This window comes from Typopeltis vanoorti, chromosome 18, assembly GCF_054136105.1.
Source record: "Typopeltis vanoorti isolate ZY-2024b chromosome 18, IOZ_Tvanoo_1.0, whole genome shotgun sequence".
Taxonomy (NCBI): domain Eukaryota; kingdom Metazoa; phylum Arthropoda; class Arachnida; order Uropygi; family Thelyphonidae; genus Typopeltis; species Typopeltis vanoorti.
The window spans coordinates 14,433,815-14,460,677 of NC_143566.1; the positions used below are offsets into that span (position 1 = coordinate 14,433,815).

Genomic DNA, 26,863 nt, shown 5'->3' on the forward strand with positions numbered 1-26,863 from the left:
ACAGAATGCATAAAAAACTATTTGCAGTAATATATATTAAGATTTACATTTACTGTTATAGCTCTGTTGTTGGCCATCAACCAAATATGCTATTTACTTGATTTAAAATTTTTGTCTGTATAGAAATTTATTCGCAAAGTTAGAATTTTTTTTTCCTTTTTTTTTTTTTTTTTTTTTTTTTTTTTTTACAGACAGAATAATTTGTAACAGTCCTTACTTGAAAACCAAGATGAAAACAATTTTTAACTTTATATTTTGTAGAAACTGCTCCATACTTACACTATTAAATTATATATGCAAAACAACATCCTGATTTACAACAAATAGAACTTTGTTTCCCCCCCCCCCTCACCATTTACAGGTGGCATGAAATTTTACATACATACACAATTCAAGGGCAGGAGTCCCCCCCCACTTCCCTACTCACTTTTTCTGCTACAGTAGTTCATTATATGTACAGATCACTACAATGTTTATGCAGTCCAGTGTTAGTCTATCTCCCTCACCCTCTCTTCTTCTCCTTCCCTTTTTTTTTCTTCTTTCCTAACAATTACCGGCTTCCACTTCCATGGAAAACGAAATCCAAAGGACATGGCGGTACCGAAGCTCATTCATGATGGACACATGCAATGCACTGGAATGGAGAAAGGTGTACTAATCAGAATGCAAGTAGAAAATCTGGCACGAAACTTGTATCTCTTCATAAATACACTTCTGGTCCATAACGTGTTCTGATAGAGCACTGGGTCCATAAAAAATGCATAGGTCATTTTTTATTTGTTTTTGATGGAAGGATAATTAAACCATATCAGTTTGCTCTGCTTGCAAGCTAAACTCTATCCTCTTCTTCCAAGGTTAGATGTTGACTACCTTTCTGGAAGATGATTTTGCATTATGAAGATCCTACATGGGCACGACACTTATCATGTTATGCTTTCACGGAAAGTTTTAATTTTTTGTACAAAGAAGGACTCAAGCACTTCAGCACACTGATAGAAAGGAGAGTTCCGTGGATTGTAGTAACGACAGTTATCGAATATCTTTGTCATGTCACCAATAAAATCTGCCAGCTTTTTATACGAATGTGAATTCAATCGCTGTTCCACAGTTTTTAAATCTAGAAAGTAAAATATATGAATGATATAATTTTAAAGATAACATTAAAGCCAAATAACAATAAAATCAATATAAATGTTATGCATACTACAAAAAATGTATATATATTAGTAGATACTGAGAATATTATAAATGTGTAATCTGTTTATATAGCCAAGACTGAAACTTTAAAAGCTTACCACTGGAGTTTATTCATTATTAATCGTCAATATCGATTTACCTTTGCTTGTGCTACTTAAAATGACACAGCCTCTGTAGGACTATTTATTTTTTAAGGAGCCCATATATTTGTCTTTTATTAGTACTTCTGATTAATCAAAATTCTGCTATATATATTAATTTTAATGATAACATTTCTAGGCATTCTAATATAATATATTAGAATGCCTAGAAATCCTGACATTCATATACACACGGGAGTTGCAATACTTCATAAAAATATTCAAAAGAGCAAGAATTTTTTTTAAAAAAAAATTATTTTAATCTAGCAGCAGGTTATTTTATTTTTTTGAAATTTAATTCTCTGCAAATTAAAATCCAAGAACTATTTCAGTTCTTGTAAATAAACTAAAAGTCTCCTTAATCAAATTTGTTTCAAATCATCAGAATGTCCACAAATACAGATGCACTGAATATTCGGTTTTGCTTTGATATTTGGCTGGCTGAAAAAAAAAAAAAACTGGTTATGTGCATCATAACAAACACAATGAACTGGAAAAAGCCACTCCCTTATCTTGTATGATTGCATGCTGAAGCTTGTTGCATCTTCTACAGGCAGCTGATTTGGTGTTTTCTGTTTTCATTTTAGTTTATATTATTAAAATTCATTCATATCATGAAGTTTTAAAATTTCTTAAAATAGTATAGTTTTGGCAATGAATAATAAAACAAGCAATATTTGGAACTTTTGTGATTTATGTGAGGATTCTGAATGTAAAATATGCAAACAGCAATCATGCAAGCAAAAAAAAGAAAAAGAAAAAAAAAGTTAAAATATCTATGCCATCAATAGCTATTTAAATACATTTAACTAAAATCAGCAGTTTTTAATGAAACCACTCTAAATTTATTGGAGCCTTTTGAGGAAATTACGAAATCTGCTTTGATTTCAGAATCACTTCAAAATATTAAGATTACAAAACTGTATTTATCTGAAAATGAGGTAAGACTTTTTTTCGAGTTGAAACAATGAAAAAATTTCTCTGTGAAAACATTAACAGAACATTTGCAGTGGCTAAATTCAGCCAGGGTTCTCTGGGGCCTGTCCCTGGAAAATTTTTCTGTTTCGTGACTTTTCTCCCTTTACGGTAATTAAGCCTAACGCGAAAGACTGTAATGGTAAGTTATTAAGACAAGCATTAAGATTGGTGCAGTATTAATTAACAAAAGATCATGTGACTGAAAGATAAAAGCATAGCCAACAATTGAGTTGAAATGCTAACTCTCTTCAACTGAATTCAATGTGTGAAACTGCCATAACTATTGAGCTGTCTCATCCACTATATATAGTGGATGAGACAGCTCAACACAACATTCACTATATATATATATATATTTTAGTTTTAACATGTTTGTGAATTTTAACAAGTTCAGTTGAATTTTATTGCTGTTTTGTGGCAGGCGAACTCGCACACATCTCATTAATAACAATAGTTTTTAGTTAGATACTGTGTTTGCTGGTGCAACATATGGTTTTGCTTGAGTCTATACAGCATAGTTTCTGAATGAGGAACATTTATTATAAAATGAATCATAAAAATTATAAAATTTTTATGATTCATTAATTAGTGTCGTTTTTATCCCAGTTGTCTCTAATTGCATATTTGTTCAAAAATATATTACACAAACTGCTCATGCCTTATTCACTGACAAAATAAAAGTACTTGTTTTTCTTGCCTCTGCAATATAGTAGCTATTGGGGAGGGCATGTTGTTTACCATGGGAGCAAGTTATTACGCCCCGATGTGAACGTGTTTAAGCTTTTTTTCATGAGCGAGGTACAAAACTTTTTAATTTCTTTTTTCGAAAAGTAAAATCAGGGGTCCGAAGTTATATCCGAGTAAGTATGGTATTTCAATTATGGATAAGTACATTGGTACCGTCTTTAAACAGAAAAATAGCTCAGATGACAGTGATAATATAAAACGAGTTTGTAATGATAGTTTGTGCATAGTTTCTGAAGAGAAAGAGGTCTGTAACGAATCCACAGAATTCCCATCAGTTGCAATGCAATAATATTAATGCTGAACGAAAGGAAAGATTTGCTGACTTGCTGGACACTCAACCAGTGAATTGCATTCAAAGATAAATACAATTGGTTATTTTATAGGAACATTTTTCTGCTTTGTAACTTTTCTTCTTTACAGTAATTATGCCTACATTATTGTGTTATTATTCAACAATTGTTTACAATTTTGAATGTGTATATAAAGTCAATATCAACAGTCGCCTGATTACGAATGCATGATGAAAGCGACAGGGAGGTTTGGGGCTTCCCCGGATAGCATTCAAAGGTAAATACAATTGGTTATTTTGTATAGAACTCCGGAACTTATTCGTTTAGAATTTAATCACTGAATATTTGATACTTTATTGGAAAATAAATATTATATTATTTCTATAATACAGATTTAAGATTTATGCTCGGATTTTTTTAAGTTAGACAAAACTGATTATGTTAAAAGCATTCTAATTAATGAGAAATCTGAATGTGATTCTGAAATATCAAGCGATAAAGAAATTGATAATATTCCTTAATTTAAAAAAAATGTGAAATTGTAGCAAAATCATGATGAAAAGAAAAATACGAGCAAATTATGGCAAGTGTCTTGATGATACTACCCCCTTCTTCTACTGCTGTATTGCCATCAGGTCAAAAGCAGAATCAACCACAGGTAAACATTCATGATGAGATGAGATGAGATGATTATCTATTTTACTAAACAACTATTAAAAAGAACTGCTGATCCATTAGTGTAGTGACAAAAATGGGAAAATTACACTGTTATTTTGAGTAAAATAGAATTTCTATCAGTACCAGTTTTTTTTTTAAGACTGAAACTGTATTTATCTGAAAATCAGGATAACACTTTTTTGGAATAGGAACAAAAAATTACAGAACATTTGATACTTTATTGAAAATAAATATATTTATTTTCCAATAAATATTTTCCAAGAAGCTGGAAACATTTATGAAGAAACCAGAAGTAGGCATCCAAAAAACACTGAAAAGCCATTCTACTACATCAAATTTATTGCAACTTCATTTTGATTACTAAACCCATAATTATTCTCTATATTTAACAATTTTGTTATTTAAGGAAATAAGAGCAATATATTTTTTTCCTGATTTTTATGTTATAATTTTTCTTGCAATAAATGTTCCTTGTAAAATTAAACGACTGTTCTATAAAATTTTATTTCTGTATTTTTATTGTTAAGATGTTGGTTGAAATATTATCATGCATATTTTTTAATCTTTCTTTAATAGTTTTTAAAAAATCAATTTTTAATGAGAATATTTTGTTGTTCAGACTTTTTTTTTTTTTTTTTTTGCAAAATATAATTTAGTATGCTTCAGCTGAATATTCTGTGCTTTGGCTGAATTGCAAACTGAATATTCAGTATTTGCTCATTCTACAAATCATGCTTTGGCACAACCCTACTTGTAAGAACTTCAAAATTCAGATGTGATTTACAATGTTTTTATGAATACAGAGCACACGACTTTCACGTAAGTCAGAAAATAGGCTTGCATAATAGAATTATTTAAGCGCTTTAAAGCATTTAAATAATCCTATTACGTTTAATTATGACAACTTTCCTGATATCCACTTTGAGCACCAGAAGATGCAGCATATTAAAACAAATAATATGAATTTATGAAGTGGGAGTGGAAGTTTTCCATCATAACATATATTAGCATTAATTCCTGATAAAGATACAGCTGACTCCCACAATGGTAGAATAATTGGAATCACAGAAATACTTTGCTATCATTAGTTTAGCATGGTATATTGTTTACACATAGCCAGTGCTTTTTTTTTGGGATGGTATAGAATAACAGCACCTTTATTTAACACCTATCATATGAATGTGATATCATTTTATTCAACTTTCCAAAAAAAAAAAAAAAAGCAATGAGCATTGCATTGTACCTATAGAGCTTTTTGGTTGGGACTCAGTTTTACACTGAGGGCATTTGTTATAGCAGTGTTTGCTATAGTGAGAGGTAAGTGTATTATGACTGTCCAATACAATTTACAATATCACAATTATAGTGGATCATCAAAATTATACACATATGGAGATGAGATGCATTGAAAGAAACTAAAATGAAGTTTCTGACTAAAAGTTTCTCGATCTGTGATTCCTGTAAGTGGATGTAAAAAGGCACCTGGAATTTAAGAGCATCAAGTCTAGTTGAGATCATCAGAGAATTTGTCCATAGGCAAGGTAATCACTTTGCCTCCAAATGGAGTGAGTGATCATGCAGTCTTAACCTGGAAGATGGCAAAGCATGTGAAATTGTCAGTTAAGAAGGATATGCTGAACTACAAAGTTGGTGATGACAAAAAATTCAGGAGGCAACTTGGAACAGTGTGATGGCCTATGAAACACTGTAAGGGTAGGATATTAGTAATGCATAAGAAATGGTCAAAGGCTATTTCAGGAAAGCAGTATATGAGATAACATACTTAGGATTAGGAGGATAAAGCAGGTGGGAGTTAAATGGATGTACACAGGTGATCAGAAAGCTCATGAGCAAGGCACAGCACAGGCAAGAAGGATGTCTAGCATGGAGAGGAAGGTAAAATCAGATTATGGAAGAAAATAAACCAAGCAGGACAAGAGAAGTAAATCCCAGTTTTTTTGCTTCATGGTGAGCAAAAGGAAGAATGATTACACTATAACTTGAATGAATGAATACTGATTGTAAGGTGACAGAAGTATAAGAAATTGTTAAATTACTGAGTGTTCACTTTGTAAATATGTAATTATCCAGGTGGAGATACTGTAGTAACCAATGCAAAGGATCAAGATAAGAACAGAGATTATGAGATCAGCCTATATGTTAAAGGAAAGTGCAAGAGAAACAGCAGAGACTTTAACCAGACTTTTTATCTTATACCTGTAAATGCTGTGGGAGTGGAGAGAAGACCAAATAGTTCTGTTATACAAAAGAGGCACCCAAAATTATAGACCAATTAATATCTAAGAAGTGATGGTTAAGAGCAGAATTCAGGAATGAGAAGATAGGAAGAATATAATAATCTATGGGGGCACAGCTTGGTTTTGGGAATGAAAGATCTTGTCTTAGTAATGTAGTCACTCTCTACTATAAAGTGGTTGTGAAGTGCGGTTAGCCTAGTGGCTGTGCGCTTTGCAACCATATGCCTGGGGAAGGAGTGTCCTAGGTTCGATTCCTGTTGAAGATGTGAGGAGTTCAAGAATCGTCCTCAGCCATAGCTAAGTTAGTTGGTCTTGGGAATGGATAGCAAGGTGTTTTCCTCCCACAGAGAAAGCAAACTGGCCTCGTGAACACACGCTTCGACAAACATGGGATACCACCGGGAATAAGGAGCAATCGACCTATTCCGTGGGATCATTGGTTATGGAAGCTTACATGGTAAAATGTGTAGGCCTGCGAAAGCGTAACATAGGATGACGATGACGATAAAGTGATGAGGGAAATGGCTGTATCATGGTGATTCTGCAGGATACTTTGCAATTGAAAGGATATTGCATGGAACCCTATTATGTAGGATGGAGAAAATGGACATGAAACTGGTGACACGAATAAGAAACCACTTTCTTATCAGACGTCAGAGTATTATATGGTAGAGATTCCATGAAATTGAAGGTAGATGACTAGTGGTGTGTCACAAGGTTCTGTACTGGGGCAAATGCTTCTAAGCTGGTATATCAATGATAGTGGAAATGATTTGAAGGACATATCCAGTTGTGAAGTGCTTATATTTTTCTATCAACCCCTAACAATGTTATATCGACCCCTGGGGGTCGATATAACATTGTTAGGGGTTGATAGAAAAATATAAGATATCATTGTACGGGTAATATTTAAATGGGTTAAATTGGATTACCTCCATCCTGAATGACAATGCAATTAAGAATGAATCGTGGGAACAGTGACATGAATAGGACCTGTAAGATGGAGCAAGGTCATGAAAATAGTTACGGAGGCCAATCAAGTAGGCTAAAATGATGTATTTACTAATAAACGGATGTCGGTGGTTCCCGCCCGGCCAGTGCGGCGGGAGCGAGATTGCGACACATATGCAGTTGCTTATTTACTTATACTTACACGTATTCAATTCCAATCTCATTTTTGCGCATTGACATGCAAGTGAGCTTTAATGTTCTAAAATTCAACAATATACATATTATAATTCAATCGTTATTCATTGACGAACTAAACTTCTCTATGTTGAAGAGTTGTGCAGGGCTGGTAGTTTTGTACATCCTCTAGAAATACGTGAGTAGGTATATTATTTAGACATTACTTTTGCTTACTGACTTCAATTTTAATTATTTTCTTACAACCTCAGTAACCACAATGGCAGCTTCAGATTCTAAAAAGAAATGCAGACAATATTCGTCAGAATATTTGAAACTTGGGTTTATTGCTTCATTAAGAAACGAAACGAGACCTATGTATCTTCTTTGTGAAAAAAACTTTTAGTAACGATGTAATGAAACCAGCAAAAATGAAAGATCATCTTCAAAGACTCCATCCCGATCGACTAACTATAAAATCATTTATGAAAGCATCTGCCGAAGCTGACAATAAACAAGAATTAACAGCCTCCTACAATATTTCTTTTAATATAGCAAAAAAAGGAAAACCATATACAATTGCAGAGGACATTGTTATACCCGCAATCAAAGAAGTAATTGAAACCATAATGAAAAAGTTCCTGGCCCTGTTTTAAAATGCTTACCATTGAGTGCGAATACCGTGAAAAGATGTATTGGTGAAATGGCTGAAGATGTACAAAAAAACTGTAGTATCAGAACTCAAAAATAGTAAGTTCTCATCCACCTTGCTGAATCTACATTCGATAGTTCTGTTTTTATGGCTTATGTATGATATTATAGTAAAACCAAACATCAAATTATTGACGAATTTTTATTTGCAAAATTTATTGAAAGTGATGGAATGGGGTTGACAATTTTTCAGTGATTGCAGGAATATTTAAATAAGTATGATATTCCATTTACTAATATAACAGCAGTAGCCACAGATGGTGCACCTGCAATGGTGGGCCGTTATCGAGGTTTCGCTGCCTTTCTGAAAGAAAAAGTTCAAAGTGTACGTACTATTCACTGTGTATTGCACCGAAACCATTTGGTGGCAAAAGCTCTCAGTGACGAACTACATGATACTCTAAGAGTGTGTATTAAATCTATTAATCAAATTAGAGCTCATCCTCTTAAATCGCGATTGTTTGCCAAACTTTGTGAAAAATATGATGAAGTATCAAACCAATTACTCATATACAGGGTGTTCGGGATAAATTTGACATATTTATAATTAATTATATTTTTCCGTAAGTTACATGTATTAACACACACTTCTCTTCATTTAAAAGTTTGGACCCTTCTTCATTCATATACAAGATGTCAGAAAGGATGGATAGCTGGAACCCACCTGAATCATGGAAGAGAATAACTTGTATCATGATGATTCGTGCCCGCCATCAAAATAAGGATATTACGACTGCTGCCCAATGCTCCCTGAATACAGTAAAAACAATCGGGCATGAACTAGAGACTTGCAATGGTGACTACGAGGATGTAGCAAGAAGAAAGATCCCTAGCAGACGATTTGATTGCGTTCGTACAGCAGAATTCCTCGCAAATCTGCAGGAACAGGTGTTGAAGAACCCTGGCATTGGAATTCGGGCTTTGTTCGTGGAGTTGCTAACTGTAGTCAAGCCCTGGATAACAAGGGTAGCCAATGGTAGGCCGTATGTATGGCAGCAGGATTCGGCCCCTTGCCACACCTCTGGGAAAAGTCAAAAATGGTTGTCTGAAAATTTCTACGACTTCACCAGTCCAAATGTTTGGCCTCCAAACTCCCCAGACCTTAACCCCATGGATTATTTTGTATGGGGCGCAGTTGAAAAAGACACCAATCGCACTTCCAGTAATACAAAAGCCCAGTTAATGGATAAAATTAAAACAGTTTTTGCGGCCCTTCCCAGGGAGACTGTAGCATCAGCTTGTTCGAGGTTCCGAAGCAGAATTGAAGCTGTGATCGATGCTAATGGTGGTTATTTTGAGTAAATCTTGTTGATAGTATTGTAATTAACTCTGCCTGTAATGTTTTTTTGTCAATTCATTAAATTTAATAGATACAAAGAAGATTTTCTTTTTCCTTACGAAACTGTCAAATTTATCCCGAACACCCTGTATACTGAAGTAAGATGGTTGTCTAGAGGTGCAAGTCTACAAAGATTTGTTGAGTTGTTCGACTCAACCCTAGAGTTTCTTACAGATGTTATTGAGTGATGAACTGAAGAGAAATAAGAATCATATTTTCTACTTGGCGGACTTATTTTCAAAATTTAATGACGTACATCTACAAAGTAAAGATGTCACGATTATTCAAGCTTGGATGATTCTTTTAGGGCTTCCAAGCTAAATTAATCGTATTTAAATCATCATTGTTATGAAAAGATTTTCAGCACTTTTCGAATCTACCGCAATTGGAAGTAAAAGATGAAGACTTAAAAATATACACAGAACATCTTCAAAATTTGAGTGATGATTTTAAATTGCGCTTTGAAGATTTTGAAAACATGCACATTCCAGATTGGGTTATCATTCCATTTTCTGGAGATATTGAAAATATCGAATGTAACTTACAAGATGAGCTTATTGAATTGTCAGTTGATCTTGAAGCTAAGACACTTTTTAAAAATAGGACTTTAAGTTACTTTTGGATGAACATAAATGTTATAGAAAAATATCCAAAACTTTCTGAAGTGGTACTCCCCTTTTTTACTTGTATTTCCAAGCTCGTACATAGTTGAAGCTGGTTTCAGCCTTAAATCCATGGTGATTTAAGGCTGAAACTTACTAATTTTGAACCCAACATTGCTAATTTTGTCAAGAGTCACAAAGCACACCTTCACATTGATGTTAGTAAATTGTATACTGAGTCAATAAAAGTCTTATTTTCATATATATATATAAGGAAGATTGTATTATTGTTATTTTGTTATCTAAATTAAATTTTATATATGATTTATTAAAGGAGTCGAATTTACAATTAAGACAGGGTACATGTGGAATTACCGGGCTGGTAAGTATGACAAGCTTAGGTGTGTGCTTGGCTCAATGTCATGGCATGTAAAACTGCAAGGGCTGGATGTTGATAGTGCATGGGAGGTGGTTAAGAACTGCTTGCAGGAGGCAATGGTTGACTGTATACCAAGAGTCCTAATAATAAATCAAGTAGGGGTTAAATGGATGAATAACACTATTAAGCTTGAGCTGCAAAAAAAGAAACAATTGTGGAGGGAATTTAAGGAGAAGGGTGACCATCAGGTGCAGGAACAGTATAAAGCTCAGGCCAGGATGGTAACAAGGGTGGTAAGAAAAGCAAAAGCAGATTACGAAAGGAAATTGGCCACGCAGGCTAAAGAGAATCCCAAACAGTTTTTTCAATATGTTGCAAGTAAAAGGAAAAATGCTCATGGTAGAATGATCTTGAAAAATGCTGAGGGTAGGGAGGTAACCGAATCAGTCGATATTGTGGAATTACTGAGCGAGCACTTTGCAAGAGTATATCATCCAGGTGGTGACTTTGCAGGAATGGAAGAACCAACAGCTTATACTGGAATTGTGATGAATGAAGTAGAGGTAACTAGTCTATTACAGAACCTCAATGTCAATACATCTGTGGGATTGGATGGTATACCAGCTCGTGTCGTACGTGAAGCGGCCAAAGAATTGTCAGTGCCCTTGACCATTTTGTTTAATTTGAGCCTCAGGACTGGATCAGTCCCAAGGGGGTGGAAAGAGGGGAAAATAGTTCCACTGCACAAAGGTGGTTCCAAGGCTGCTGTTGAAAATTACCGGCCAATCAGCATAACAGGAATCATTATCAAGGTCTTAGAGAAAATAGTCAAGAGGAAAATACAAGATTGGATAGAAGAAAATGGGATACTGTATCGGGGACAGCATGGTTTTGTGAAGGGTAGGTCATGCCCCAGTAACTTGCTCACGTATTATAACACAGTGACGGCTGAGCTGGATAAGGGTAATGGGTTTACATTGATTCTACTGGACCTTGCTAAGGCCTTTGACAGGATATCACATGGAATTCTAATCAGTAAATTGCAGCATATGGGAATGGACATAGGGTTGGTGAGATGGATAGGAGGGTGGTTGATGGAGAGATATCAGAGAGTGGTTTACTCAGAAGTAGAGTCCACAAGACGGCCTGTTACTAGTGGTGTACCACGAGGATCTGTTCTTGGACCACTGCTGTTTAATTTGTTCATAAATGATATAGGAAAGGATCTGAGAGGAACAGTTCATTTGTTTGCGGATGATGCGAAGTTGGGTAGGGCAATAGTGAATGCAGATGACGTCAAAATTTTGCAGGATGATTTGGATAGATTGGAGGTCTGGGCTAAGCGAAATGGATGTCAATTTAATGTGGCAAAATGTAAGGTTATGCATTTTGGGGTGAAAAGATTGGCGGCAGTTTACTGCATTGGTGGAACCGTGCTCCAGGAAATTGATGAGGCACGAGATTTAGGAGTGTTGGTGGATAAGGAATTGAAATTTAGGGGACACGTTGCAAAAGTGGCCAAATCAGCTCATCAAATCACTTGGTTGCTGAAGAATACGTTGACAAGCAGGTTATTGTTCCTCTGTATCGAGCCTTGATAAGACCCCATCTCGATTACTGTGCTCAGATTTGGTCACCTAGGTTTCTTCTTGATGGGGAGGAGGTGGAGAGGATCCAGAGGCAAGTGACCAAGATGATAGCACGTCTGTGGAATGAACCGTATGAGAACAGGTTGAGGATTTGTGGGTTGCAAAAATTGGTTGAAAGGCAGAGGAGGGGAGATATGATTGAGACATTCAAATTACTGAAGGGTTTCTATAAAATTAATTCAGAAGATATTTTTGAGAACAGGGCTGGTTGTGGGAGGACTAGGGGACATTCATGGAAACTGGGCAAAAGTATGGTTAGTAAAGGTGTTAGAGCTGGGTTCTTTACTTTTACAGTAGTGAATGAGTGGAATGCGCTCCCCGAGTCTGTGGTGGATGCTGTGACAGTGAATGAGTTTAAGGCGAGGTATGATAGATACTGTAAGAATGTCAAATAGTTGTGATGAATATGATTTGGGGCCTCCCTCGATGAGTCTAATGACTCCCTGGAGTTGCCCGTAATAATAATTTATCTCTCCTATCAAATATGTAATGTTAAGAAGGACGTCAAAAACAAAAACGTATCCCTTTGACGTTAAGCCAATATAATAATATATACTATATTATACATAGAATAAACACTGTAACTATAAAATAAACAATCTAAAAACTCACATAAACATCTTTTTTGCTTGTCCTATTATAATTATGTAATAATAAAATAGAGGGGGTCGATAAAAAGTCAAGAAACTCTTGAAGGGGTCGACGGTCAAAGAAGTTTGGCAACCCCTGACCTAAACAGATCGGTAGTTTGGACAAAGAATAATGGCTGCCAATTTAGGTTTTAAAAAAAAAGATTCGGTACTGCACTACAAGAAACTGAATGGAGTATTCCTTATGATTAGAGACTGAAGGTTTGGGTTACAAAGTTTAGCTAATATGGAAAAGAGGAAGATATGAGAGAAATATATGTCACTAAAGTTTTATAAGTAGAAGCTGAAGAAATTTTCCAGTACTTAATGAGATAAGAGAGAACACGGGATTACCCTGGAAAGTTGTATAAGTGCACAAAACAAGGATGTAAGGACTTGATTTTTTGCATGGTAGGTGAATGGAACAGGTTGCCAGAGGTAGATGTGAGGAATGCATCAGTGAATGACTTTAATGAGAGATATGATTAGTGTGTCAATAATGATGTGCTATTAGACTATTCCCACGATGTGCTATTAGACTCCATGGAAATGTCCATGTAATAATAACATCAACATTAATACTGTTTCGAAGCCTCCATGGAGTCCAAAGGCACATCATGAGAGATCAAACATTCACAAACCACAATTAACTATCATACTTTGCCTTAAAGGCATTCTCCACTTCATTAATGCATTTCACTTATTCACTATTTGCAATGCAAAAAAAATCTCCTTTTTCACTTCCTGACTCACATGATATTTTGTATGATTTCAAGGATGACCTCTCATTTTCCCATCATATATTCTCCCATATCTATCTGATAGGCTCTTCTCACTGACTTATTTACTTATTTATCTGTCCTTAGACTCAACATTCCAGGGTCTTGAAGTGCCAATATAACCAGGTGATCAGATCTGTGCATAAAAATCCAAATGTCACTTGTTAGTGCCTTATATCAACTTGTCATGTAATGCAAAGAATCTTAGTTCTCTGCATTAATTGACCAGCAACTGTTCATATTTTTATTGCATAAGTAGAGAGGAGGAATGATGGAAGCCAGTTCATCAGAAAATTGTCTATACAAAAGGCATAAGGAAGAAACAGAATACACATAAAAAGTAACTGGTGTGAGTCAATGACAGAAAGAGAGCAAAAGAGAGAGAAAGGGAATTATATTAACTGGATTGCTCTTTTATAGACATCAACTATTTTCAGGCAGGTCTTTGGTGCACAACCTCAAATGTGAAAACAGTACTCTAAGGCTGGGTGTATTTGAAATTTGAAGAGAGTTACCAGCTGGATAAGTGAAAGAAACATCTTTCTAAGCCACCAAAAACTTATATTTTTCTGCTTGATGTGATATGTTTGTTCAAGGAAAGCTGGAGATAAATGACAGTTCAAGAATGAGGCGAGGAACTAAGATCTGCTTTTTGATGACCCCCCAAACCAAAAAAAAAAAAAAAAAACTGTGTCATGAGAGCGATGAAGAATGGTATGAAGATCAGTGTTAGTGCAATGGTTGTAGAACTTTAAACTTAGCTTTTGTACTGCAAGGTTTGTCAAATGAGTAGGAGGAACACACTGTTCAACTATGAACAAAACTAGTCAGGGTTTTAGCTCATTGAGAGCTCATTTATGTATAAGAGACAATAGGTGATATACAGATTCTCAAAGCATTTCTGCATGGTAAAAGTAATCCGAAAAGAGACACTATTTTATCATTACACTCAGTGAATGACCAAAGAGAAAAACTAGCTACTCAATTAAAAAAGTAGACCATGACATGTTAAACTGGTGAGCAGTCTTTCAAATACAATGAAAACAAGAAATGCTCACCTGAAATAGCATCAATAATTCCCCAACTACGCTTGTTGGAGCACGTGCACCTTGAAACCAACAAAACAAGTTTCTTTTCCTCCTCCTTCATCCCTGCTACTGCTGTATTGTGGAACAGTCTTCCCCCTGATGTGTTTCCCAAGGAATACAATATGTACAGTTTATAAAATCAAATGAAAACAAGTTCCTCCTTTCCCAACCCACTACCCATATATGGTATTAATGTACTATAGGGTGATCAACCAATCAACCTCTCATGTATGGGCCCAACATATTAAAAAAAAAAAAAAAAGGACTTTCCATACCACTTCTCCAGAGGTGGATGATATAGGCAAGGAGATTTGATATAGATCTTGAGGGCTAAAATCCATAATGCCTCCAGGTGATGTGATGACAGACTTTTATCTTTCTTTCTTTATACAAATCCTCCTCCCCCCCAAAAAAAACAGTTTTAAAACTATAATCCCAAAACACTAAAGAACAAATATGATATCTCACGGTAGGTGATGAAATTCATCTACCACCTAAACACATTCACAAACATTCATGTCCACAGTAGGATTCAAACTAAAAACTGGAGAATGAATATGCTACTCAATGGTCAACTAGGCTGGCAATATAAATGTGTATAACAGTGTAGAGATAACGAAGGAACAGGCGTTAGTTCTGAGCATATCTCTTAAATGCAAACAATGTTATTATTATCAGGTTCAGAAGCCTTTTGGTATCTACATGGTAAATATTTTCTGGAATATTCAGGTGAATTGTCTTAATCATCTTTTGCAAGTGATGCAAGAAATTATTAAGACAATTATTGCATCAAATGATCTTTGCAAGGGCCTAAACTGCACAGCTGCAAAAGAGGCAAGCCTTTTGTATTTAGCTCTGTCAAAGTCAGATTTAAATTTCTGTTCGTGACTGTTTACTAATGATTATGGTCTTCAGTGCTGGCTGAGAATGAAGCTAAGATTTCTGTCTCAAGCTACCTGCAATATGACATTCTGTTTTATTTTTTAAGAATGCCTTGGCACACTTGCTGAAAATCAAAAGCTTTGATACTATATAGGCATTTTGACTGGAGTAGAGAATGAAGGCTTTCATTCTAACATAGATAATTTCTGTAACTAAGTCAAAGCAGTTATTTAAATCTTGAGATCATGAAAAGACATAGGAAATCCAACAAGGCAAGTAGATAGGTTTGGAATTTATAGGTGCAATGACAAAGATTATAGCAGCATACAATGTTAAAAATTAAATATCTAAATAAGTAAATAAATAACATCTTATGTAAAGGTAAACATATTGAAGCTGAACAACCCAGTAAATATACATTAAAGACAATTATTGACCATATGTGACTATGCAAATTAATTCTCTAGTAAAAAAAAAATTAACTTTACTCAGAGCTCACACATAAGTGGATCATGTGCCCTTATTAGATAAGAATTTATAAGATGACTCTGACCTATGCAGAGCCTAGCAAGAACAAATTCCTTCCCCCCCCCCCAATTCCAGGATAGACTGGCACAGATGAGTTAATTTTGCTTTCATCAGCTGCCTATGCAAGAGAATGACAAACAGTAAATTGGTAAAGTCCTAGCTAACTTAGAAGCTGCATCTATAGTCTAGTGTTTCAGAAGTCCAATGTGGGGTGGGGGTTCAGCATATGTAAAAATCAAGATTTAATATCATTATTTTTAGTGATAGAATAGCTACAGAATTTCATAGGGCAATCCACATCCACTGCTTTTCCCAGTTTAGCCATCATCAGCAAACAACTGAATATCTCCCTGCCCCAATCATTCTCTATATCATTAATATACAAATTAAAAAGTAGTGGTCTTACTCTCATTTTCACACCTTCATTTTCCTAGATTTCATTCCATCATATACCACTCCCTGGTGTGTCTATCGGTCATCTCTCACATCCATGCCACTAGCTTCATATCCATTCCCATTTGCTCCAACTTATATAATGTTTTCAATGCAATATTATGTCAAATGTCTTTGCAAAGTCCAGCAACATGGGATTGCCATTTCCCTTATCTAATTCTACTGTCACTATTATAAAATATGAGTAAATTACAAAGACAGGCCATTTACAAATCTCCTATCAATATTGAGTCATATTCTTATCCACTCATTCCTGGATTTTACTTTGACTCAACTTTTCCCATACTTTAACCACAACTCTTGAGAAACTAATTGGTCTGCAATTTCCTACTTCTGTCTTGGAGATATCTTTATGTAATTGAACTATCTTATCTTCTTTTCACTCCTTTGGAACCTTGCCAGAACTGAGACTTGTCTGTTTTTATTGTTTTCCCTTAGAAAATTAGTATTTTGTAGTATACTGGCGTAGATTTCAGTGTTTTATAGTGTATTTAGTATTTTATCATATATTTTTATTAAGATATTTTAATATTTAGTATATGTTTAAAATGGCGCCAAAAAAGGGCAAGAAAGGTAATGCTAAAAAAAGCACTGCAGGCAAGAGCAAGAAGGTTAGCCCTGCTAACGAGATTGTGCACATGGAGGAGGTTAACGAAAATGAATTAACTGCCAAAATAGCGAAGTTGAAGCAGATCATCAGAGAAACACGCAGGAATTGCAAAAAGTTGAGAGATGTTTAAATGAGCATAGGGAGAAAAAGAAAAATGAACAGGAAAATAGGAAACAACAAAGCAAGGAAAGAGGCGAGTCAGGAAACAATGAAAATCAGGTAAGTAACGTTGTTAGTAAAAAGAAAGAAGTTATTTGGTATGGTGACTCTATAATAAAACATGCTATAGATGAGAGAGTTATAACAATGAGTTTTCCTGGAGCGAAAATTAAAAATATAACACAAGTAATTCAAATACTACAAGTAGGTATGAACGATTTAACTGGCGATAAGTTCAGTATGAGAGAGGACATGAAAGGGTTGCTGGAAGAGGCGAGAGTGAGAAAGTAAAAATTGTTAGTATTTTATCTCGCTACGATAAAAATGAATTAAAAAGGGCTATGATGGCAAACGATTCGATGCATAGGTAGAAGGAATGCATGTGAGTTTTTGGATGTTTGGAGTGGGTTTGAGGGAAGATTGGATTTGTGTAAGAATGCATTCAGGCCTACACCTGAATGCATTTGGTATCAGGAGTCTGGAAAAACTAATAACTGGTATGAGACCTAACACAGAGAGTCAAGGAAACTAAATTATAAAGGGAGGAATGGTGTGAATGTGAGTGTAAGAGCAACAATGGTATATAACTGTGTTAATGATGGGAATGGTCTTTGTCATGGAAATGTTGATGAGGCGAGAATGATTTTGGGTTTGTGTTCGTCCGGTTCAGACCCATCATATGTGTGCAAAGATATCGACATGTGTAAGGCATTAGAGAAGAATAGAGATCTGCAAGTTGTCTAACTGTATCAAGCAGACTGCAGACAAGAGTATACAAAAGTACATGCAGGTAAATTATTATGTCTGTACACAAATGCTAGGAGTATCACAAACAAAGGGATAGAGTTTCTTGCCTTAGTCAATATGTTGCGACCTCAGATTGTAGGAATTAGTGAGACCTGGCTATCAGAATCAGACCTACTAATTGGTATCGAGTGCCATGGGTACAGTATTTTTAGAAAGGATAGAGTGGATAGGAGAGGAGGGGGCATGCTGCTAATGATTATTGGATGACTTAAATCCAGTTAGAGTTGAGACCTATGAATGTAGTAATACTACTAACAATATTTCATGTGGCAGTGAGTTTGAAGCCATCTGGTGTGAGGTGGAATCTAACGAGACAAATTACATAGTGGAGTGTTGTTACAGACCTGGTGGATCGGTTGCTGGTGATGAAGAAATGCATCACCAAATAGAAAAGATGAATGCAAAAAGAGTAATCATAATGGGAGACTTTAATTATCCAAATATTGATTGGGTAGCAGTAGAATCTCATGAGAAGAATGAAAATGCATTTATTGAGCTGTTGTGGAACAACTTCCTCAAGCAGCATGTGAAAGAAGGAATTTGAGGTCAAAGAATGTTAATTTGATTATAGTGTCAGAGGGCATTTCAGTTAAAGACGTAACTATTCTGCCTCCAGTTGGTGACAGTGGTCATGCGGTACTCACTTGGGAAGTGACTAAGTTTATGAATGTTCCATTCAGAAAAGGTTACATGTTGAACTACAAAGTTGAACTACAGGAAATTATGACCAACTGAGGAGTATACTGAGTTCAGTGGAATGGGATCAGTTGCTGGATGGAAAGGATATCGGATAGTGTATGGGAAGCATTTAAACAATATTTAAATGATGCGATATCAGAATGTATCCCGAGAGTTATTCGAAGAATAAATAGAGTAGGAATCAAATGGATGTGTGATCTTATTAAGGATTTGACAAGAAACATACATTTATTTGCTGATGATGCAAAGATAGGTGGGGTAATCATGAATGCTGCTCATATGCAGTCTTTGCAGAATGATTTGAATAGGCTGGAATTGTGGGCATGGGAAAATGGGTGTCAGTTCAATGTCAGTAAATGTAAAATCATTCACTTCGGCATGATTAGATATCCAATGTCGTATTATATTGGTCGGATTAGGCTAGGGATCTTGGAGTGTTAATAGATAGGAAGTTGAAGTGTACGGAACATGTGGCAAAGATTACAAATACAATTCAAAAGATAATTGTAATGCTGAAACGAATGTTCACATGTAAAGATAAGAATGTTATTTTGCCTCTTTACAAGGCCTTGATAAGACCTCACTTGGACTATTGTGTGCAGATCTGGTCTCCTAGTTTCCATTGTGATTCTGATATATTGGAGAGAGTACAAAGGAGAGTATTTAAAAATGATATCAGGATTGTGGAATACTGATTATGAAGACAGATTGAGAATTTGTAGACTGCAGACACTAGCAAACAGGAGAAAGAGGGGTGATATGATTGAGACTTACAAACTTCTGAAAGGGTCATACAGGATTTCAATTGATGGAATTTTTCAATTTATGGAGGGTGGGGAAAGGATGAGAGGGCATCCTTGGAAGCTGAGAATGAAGGCTACCAAGAAGAGCATGAGGGCTAGATTTTTCTCTCAGAGGGTGGTGCGTGATTAGAATGGACTGCCATTGGATGTTGTGAGTGCAAGCAGTGTGAATGAATTCAAGAATAAGTATGATAGCTGGTGTGTGTAGTATGTGGTCTCCCTCGATGAGTCTCTGACTTCCTGGCGGTCTCTCTTAATAATAATAATAATAATATATTTTAATAATGCTGAACACCTCGAGTTCATCATCTACCTCAATTATCATATCAGTCTCTGTCACATCAGCAACTGAAAAATCTCCACCTGGATGATAAACCCTTGTGAAGTGATCACTTACTAACTCAATTTCATCTGCTTCTATGACCTTACTATCTTCACCAATGATTAAAGTTATCCTTCCACAACCATTCTTCCTCTTAATCAGATTATTGAGCCTTTCTAAAGAAAGGCTCAATAATCATTTAGTCTTTCTTAATATACTAGTCACACTTCTTGCCTGAACTATGTCCTGCTCACAAGTATGCTGATCATCTTTTCTTTATATTTCCTTCATAATGTTTTCATATTTTGCAGCTTATGCTTTATATCACTACCTCATCCACTTAACCCTCACTTGGTTTATCTTCCTAACCTCAGGTATACAATCTGATACAGCTTCTCTCAAACATTCCCATGCACAACTGTCCTTGTAACTTCTAAAGCCTGCTCCAAGCTACCTCTTAAGTTTGTCATAATCACCAGCTTTGTACTTCCACATAAATCCTTTCCTGACTGATTTCCATATAAATTAGCAACCTCCCAGAACAATACTGTATGGTCACTTTCCCCAATCGGAGGCAGAGTGTCTGCTGTGGTTACGGATACATCTGATGCTAATTACCAGATTCAGTGCTCTTAAACCTCTGGTTCTCTCAAAGACGTGTGTTTCAGGTAATTATGTCTTTGTATCAGTGTATAAATTCTATTTCCATCTTGCTATGTGCGCTTTCTTCCCTCCAATCTTATGTCCTCACAGTTGAAATCCCTCATAACAACAGCTTTGATTGCACTCATGCTAATCTACTAATGCATTACATTCACATCCTTCTGTTAGAACTCCCCCCTCATTCCCTCCATTCTCCCTGAAAATATAATATTCGTTACATTCCATCTATGTAACCGTATCATTTTCTATCAAGGAAAATCAATCAGCATCTTGTTCTATAGCAGACAGAGTGCAGAGGAAATTTAATGCTGTCTTGCACATTTCTCTTAGGTGTAGATGTTGTGAAAGAGTCCACAGAGAAAATAGTGTGTCCCATTCTGAACTCCTAGTCTGGATAAAAATTGCATTTTCAACATAAGTGTACACAGACATTTTTTCTTCTGAAAATTGAAACTCACTACCCAGAGCAAAGGAAGAGATATGATCAACAGCATGCGGAAGTTGCTTTTAATAACTCTCATGTTAAAAGAATGACAGAAAACATACTGTGCAATGCCTACTATAGGAGTTTATTTTGACGGCAAAGAGTGTGCACTTAAGACAGACCTCAGGGGTACAGCTTCCTTTTGGCAATATGGCTAGTGGAAAGCATTAATGTGCTTCCCACATGGACTTGGAAGATCAGCTAGAGAGTAAGCAATAAAAAGAGAGCTGCCTCTAGAGACCTAGGATTTAAGGATCTTTTAATATACCACATGTCCAGGTTGTCATAAGCTTTTCCACAGCAAAGAAGATTTAAAACTGGATGTTTACACTTCAGAAACACATCTCTGATAGATGTCTGTAAATGGAGTAAATATTCCAATGTCAATTGGTGTTTTTGAAAGTCACACTGTGTGCTGGAAGTAAGATGACTGCTTGCTAAATACTACAAGTATAGCATTAACCATTTCCTCCAAGATCTTAGAGACAGTTGGTCAGAGTGATGTAATGGAAATTGTTTTCTTATGTTGGATCTTTTAATTGCAATGAATCTGGAAACTCCATCGGAGTGAGTACTCTACTGCATAGTAAGAGGAGATTCACAAAAGCTAGCGGAAGATTTTTTATTATCTCATGATGGATGTCATCAGGTCCCAAAGCACTGGCAAAAGAAAAAAAAAAGTGCTCTTTTCAGTTTTTACTTAATGAGCAGCTAATTGCATAGCTCTGAATTCAGGAGGTTACGAAGGTCTTGCTGATATTCTAGCAGAGCTTTCTTCTGAAGTCTCAGCAAAAGCTTTGGGTTCAGTAACTACTCATACATTATGTTCCAGAATAGATGGGTGTGTTAAATAGCTATCCTTCATTTTCAGAATTTTATCCCATTCAACTTCCACACTGGTTTCATGATTGACAGATAAAACAAATAAGATCCAAGAGTATTTTTGATTCGGACATCTAATGTAATGCACTTTTAGCACATTTAAAAGCTGAGATGATATGGTAGGCTGTCTTTGAAATACATCTCATGCTCTGTCTTAATCTCTTTTGGCTGCTTGGTACTCAGGGTTCAGTTTTATCACTATGAATAGGTTTTAAATATGTTTCTGCACAAGGGCCATGAATATTTTGAAAGAATCCCTGAATTCACTATTCTTTTGGTTTTATAGACTTATTTGATTTCTGAGTAGTTGAAGGCTTACCTATTTCTGGCTAGACACAGGTAAGCCTTCATAAATGGTTGTGTTGCTATTATTTGATGTTTTCTGTCACATCAGCAACTCAGGCTATAATGTGCCATGACAATGATTTAAAAATTATGTAAAACATGGTATAAATTATAAGTCAAAATAAAAGTCTAACAAGAAAAATATATTTAGGAATAATGTAAAATAAAAAGAAAATCTTTCTTTTTAAAAGTAATCATGTAAATCTATATATAATTATAAAGTTTAGTCTTTTGTAGAAATTTAAACACACACATAATTATAAGAATCAAATAAAATCTGCCTGAGTATGCATGACTCTGAGATACTATAAGAGTTAAAATAATGTCTGTGCCCAGTGATGAACTGAGGGCAGTCAATCAACATGTGTATGATGATTAATGCATAGCCACAGCACTCACATACAGGAATGTCACTAGTGCCCCACTATAAGAAGGAAGATAGGTATAAAAAAAAGACTACAGCCAGAAAAAGAACAATTTCCTCTTTGCAAACTCTATGCAGATAAGACTACCGTAGTTTAATTTCAGGTTTAATCTGATACAGCTTATTGTTATTCTCTCTATTTCATGATGATTGCAACTGGGATAGTCATTTTTGTCTAATTATCTGCTTATAATTCATGTATGGAACAAGAACATAATGGTATCTTAGGAAATGAGCAGACCCAGTTGCAGAATTTGTAGCCTTGTTTACTTGATCCTAGTGTGACTTGGGATACGACACATGTAAACATACAGATAGAGCACTGTTATCTGAAAGAACAAATCTTGGATCCAGGAGAGCACCAGATGTTGTTGATATACTACCTTTAAGGACTCAGGTTCCTGAAGAGAGATTCTTGAATCAGCATGAATAACATGCCTGTGATAGTGATTCAACTTTATGTAATTTAATGCAAGCATTATTGCATGCAATTCTGTAGTATAGTTGGTGAGATATTATGCTATCTGGGAAGACAGCTGCAGGCTTCATACCACAGACACAGATTTAAAACTTTTGGTATAGACAGGAACAAATTGCATTCTGCTTTGCATGCTTGAAAGAGATGCCAGCAGACAGGTGGAGGGATGGAGAGATATTGACCAATTCAGCAGAGCACTTACCATGAAAGTACTTGTAAAACAAGCATAGGGTGGAAACTGAATGTCTGTGAGAAAAGAATTGAAGTAGATCTGTAAGACATAGAGATCACTAACTAACTGGACTGCCCTCTTATGGATAGCATCAAGATATCTTAGAGAGGATTTCAGTGAACCACCCCAAATATGTGCGAGCAATAGCTCATGGATGGGCAGATTTGTGATTTGTCCAGAGTTAGCAGCTGTAAAGCAGTATCTTAAGCAGAAGATTACACTGAGTTTTTATGCAGCTGCAGAAGCTGTGGCTGAGATGTGTTTGTGCCAGAAAGGTTGGAGGTGTAGGTCAGCCCAAGAAGAAAAATATTACCTTGTTTGGATATATGGATAATGAAAGTTAAGGGAAGGGATGCAAGAGTTTCCTTGTGAGAGGTCACACAGGACTGATTTTGTTGGCATTAAAGTTTACAAAGTTATCCTTGCCCCACCAGGAGTCAGAATATTGGTTATGGTGGATCTTGAGGAATAATGTAAAATAAAAAGAAAATCTTTCTTTTTAAAAGTAATTATGTAAGTCTATATATAATTATAAAGCCTGGGCACTACAAGGTTTGCTAAATAAAAAGGAGCAATGGAGTGTACTGTTGTCTGTGAAGCAATGTAGAGGATTTGAAGTTTGTGAGAGCAAGTCATTTATATACAGGAGGTATACAGTGGGAGAACCATAGAGAATTCTGGGATACTCCAGCATTGGTCAGGGAATCTGAGGAGAGGAAACCATCAACCACGATCCTTATCAAGCAACCAGTGAAAAAAGCTGGCAATCCAGCTGCAGACTATACTGCCAACACATAGAATGGCAGTTTGATCAGTAGGCCATTGTGTCAAATCTGATCAGATGCGTTTGCAATGTCAGTAATGACGACGTCGGTCTTCATTGCATATAATAAGGAAAGCTGCAATGTCAGCAGTTAAAGGGACAAAGTTTCATTTATTTGTGTAAAGACTAGTAATGGCTGATGTGCAAAATACTTCCATTGCAATTTTGATAGCCTGTAAAATTATTATCATTACATGACACCCAACAGTATAGTTCATGCTGGCAGTAAATGTTCAGCTTCCTTCAACACTTACCTTGCAACTGACATATACAAATAAGTATGTTTGTATTTTTGTTGAATATGTTACAACTGGGATTAAAATTAAAAATGCATTTTTAATTTTAGTACTTACTATCAGTTTTTGCAGTCATGGTATGATATAACTTGAATGTTTAGCATATTCTATGACCTGTACAACTCAGTCTCAGATGGAACCTTCCTCTATTCATGAAAAATTTCCCAAAGTCAGAATGGGATCAGCTCTCTCTCGATTCTTTCTCCAGAAAGAGAAAGAAACAGTTCGCATGGCAAAAATGCATGCAAACAGTTTTCTGCGATGAAAATCTCAACCCAATTGAATTTTTTTCACCCAACCAATTGAATAAAAAAGAAAATGGAGAAGCTACTTAAATCAGTCACTACATGGCTCGAAGATACAGTTAAAAAATTACTTCCACACTATGCTCATTCCAGAGAATTTACGGTCTACCAAAGATTCACAAAGCAAGCACACCACTCCGGCCGATAGTCGAAAGTACAGACAGTCCCAATTATCACCTAGCCAAGAAACAGCGTCAACACTCAAGGAGTTGTAGGTCATTCTCCCTCCTATATTTAAAACACACAACACTGTTTCAAATCAAAGACATCACACTGGAAAAAGATGATTTATTAGTCAGTTTGACATCTCTGCCCTCTTCACAAATGACACAATCCTTCTATTATAGGACAAATTCCCTCCCAATATCATAGTGCTCTTTGCGCATGTACTACATTCTGGCTATTTTGTGTGGCAAAACACTTTTTACCACAAAAAGAAGGCACAGCCATGTGCTCACCATTACCCCCCCCCCCCCATTGCTAACTTTTACATGGAACATTTTGAGCAACATGCTCTAGATTCCTCTCCTTTAAAACTCAAAGTATGGCTTAGATATGTTGACGATGTTTTCGCTATCTGGCCCTACGGCCACCAGACATTAGATACTTTCCTCAGTCACCTAAACAAACAACACAAACACATACAATTCACAATTGAGATTAAAAGCAGAACACACTTCCGTTTCTAGATACACTTGTCACATGTCTTTCTTCTGGCAGTCTTTTCTTCACTGTTTACCAGAAACCTAAATATACCAATATATACACATAAACTCCTACCACCACCCAACACAAAAACTAGAGGTCATTAATACACTATAAAATAGGATTTTGTGAAAATTTGAGCAAGCACTTAAAGATGAATTAAAAGTTATCAGCAATACCTTCCTAAAAAATGGTTACAGCCAAAATACTATCAACAAAATTCTGTACAAGACATCACTTAAAAACAAAAATAAACTAGGCTACAATAAAACTGTAACCATTCCATACGTTAAAGGAATATCAGACAAAACAAACAGAATACTACAGAAATACAACCTTAAAGCCACCTTTAAACCTCCTGCAAAATTAAAGAACTTACTCAACTCATCCAAGGATCCACTCCCTCTGCTGGCCCACCCTGGAGTATATTGTATTCATTGCACCTGTAATTTTCCCTATATAAGGGAAACAGGATGCACAATTCCTATCAGAAAAAAAAAGAACACAAAGGACACATTAAATATAATAACTATGGTCAAGCTGGTCTTTCTGATCATGCCCTGAACACTTGACATAGAATTGATCAGAAAAGCACCTGTTGTTTACATCACCAAAACATGGTATGAATGTAAATTTAAGGAGGACTGTGAGATTTTTATCAACCACCCTAATCTTAACAATAATGGTCTAAAAATCCCAAGAATATGGAAGGCACACATTCTACCCACTTAACCTTTCTCACTAAGAGTTAATTATAAATAGGATCTTGTCATGTTAAAGCAACAATATAGCTTTGATGTAGTCATTTTATTTTCACTAGAGGTCAGGCCAGTAAAATAACCATTGATCAATTCATTGTCTCTTCAGCATACTGTGTGAAATGTAATTTTTAGCTTGTTTCTGTATATATATGTGTATATTCCAGATGATGACCTTAATATGAAGGTCAAAACATTGGGAAATTAAATAATTAAAATGAATGCTGATCACCATGTAACACTAAAGGAAAGGATTCAACCCAATTGAAAGCACCCAATTTGAAAGGTGGTCAATGGCTTGTTGCAACTATTTTTTCATGACACTCATATTGCAAGAATGATAAAAATCATCCACACATGGGACTTTAATTACATTTGGTGGAAGTGCAACTGTTATCAAGTTAACTTCGACAGAATATAGGATAACACTTGATGTAGAACCTCATGTTACTCCCTTCTTTTTGGAGAAAGGATCAAACAGAGGGTTGATGCCATCTGGACTTAAAAAAGATTTGGTTACAGAGTGAGTTTTTCATGGATAGATAGAAAGGGTTCCCCTAAGAACAAGTTATGCAGGTCTCTTAGAATATGCCAACCGATACTAAGTGCTCGCATT

At 35.6% G+C, this 26,863-nt stretch overlaps 1 protein-coding gene across 2 annotated transcripts in view; it reads right to left on the reverse strand.

Moving 5' to 3' along the window:
* Positions 1–200: 200 nt before the first annotated feature.
* Positions 201–26,863, reverse strand: part of LOC150096503 (nucleosome-remodeling factor subunit BPTF-like) — a 425,630-nt gene continuing 398,967 nt past the window's right edge. For both annotated transcript variants that reach the window (XM_090407800.1, XM_090407799.1), the window contains exon 24: positions 201–1,117. In XM_090407800.1, coding sequence (XP_090263926.1) covers positions 924–1,117 — 194 coding nt within the window. In that variant the 3' untranslated portion in view covers positions 201–923. The remainder of the gene's footprint in view (positions 1,118–26,863) is intronic.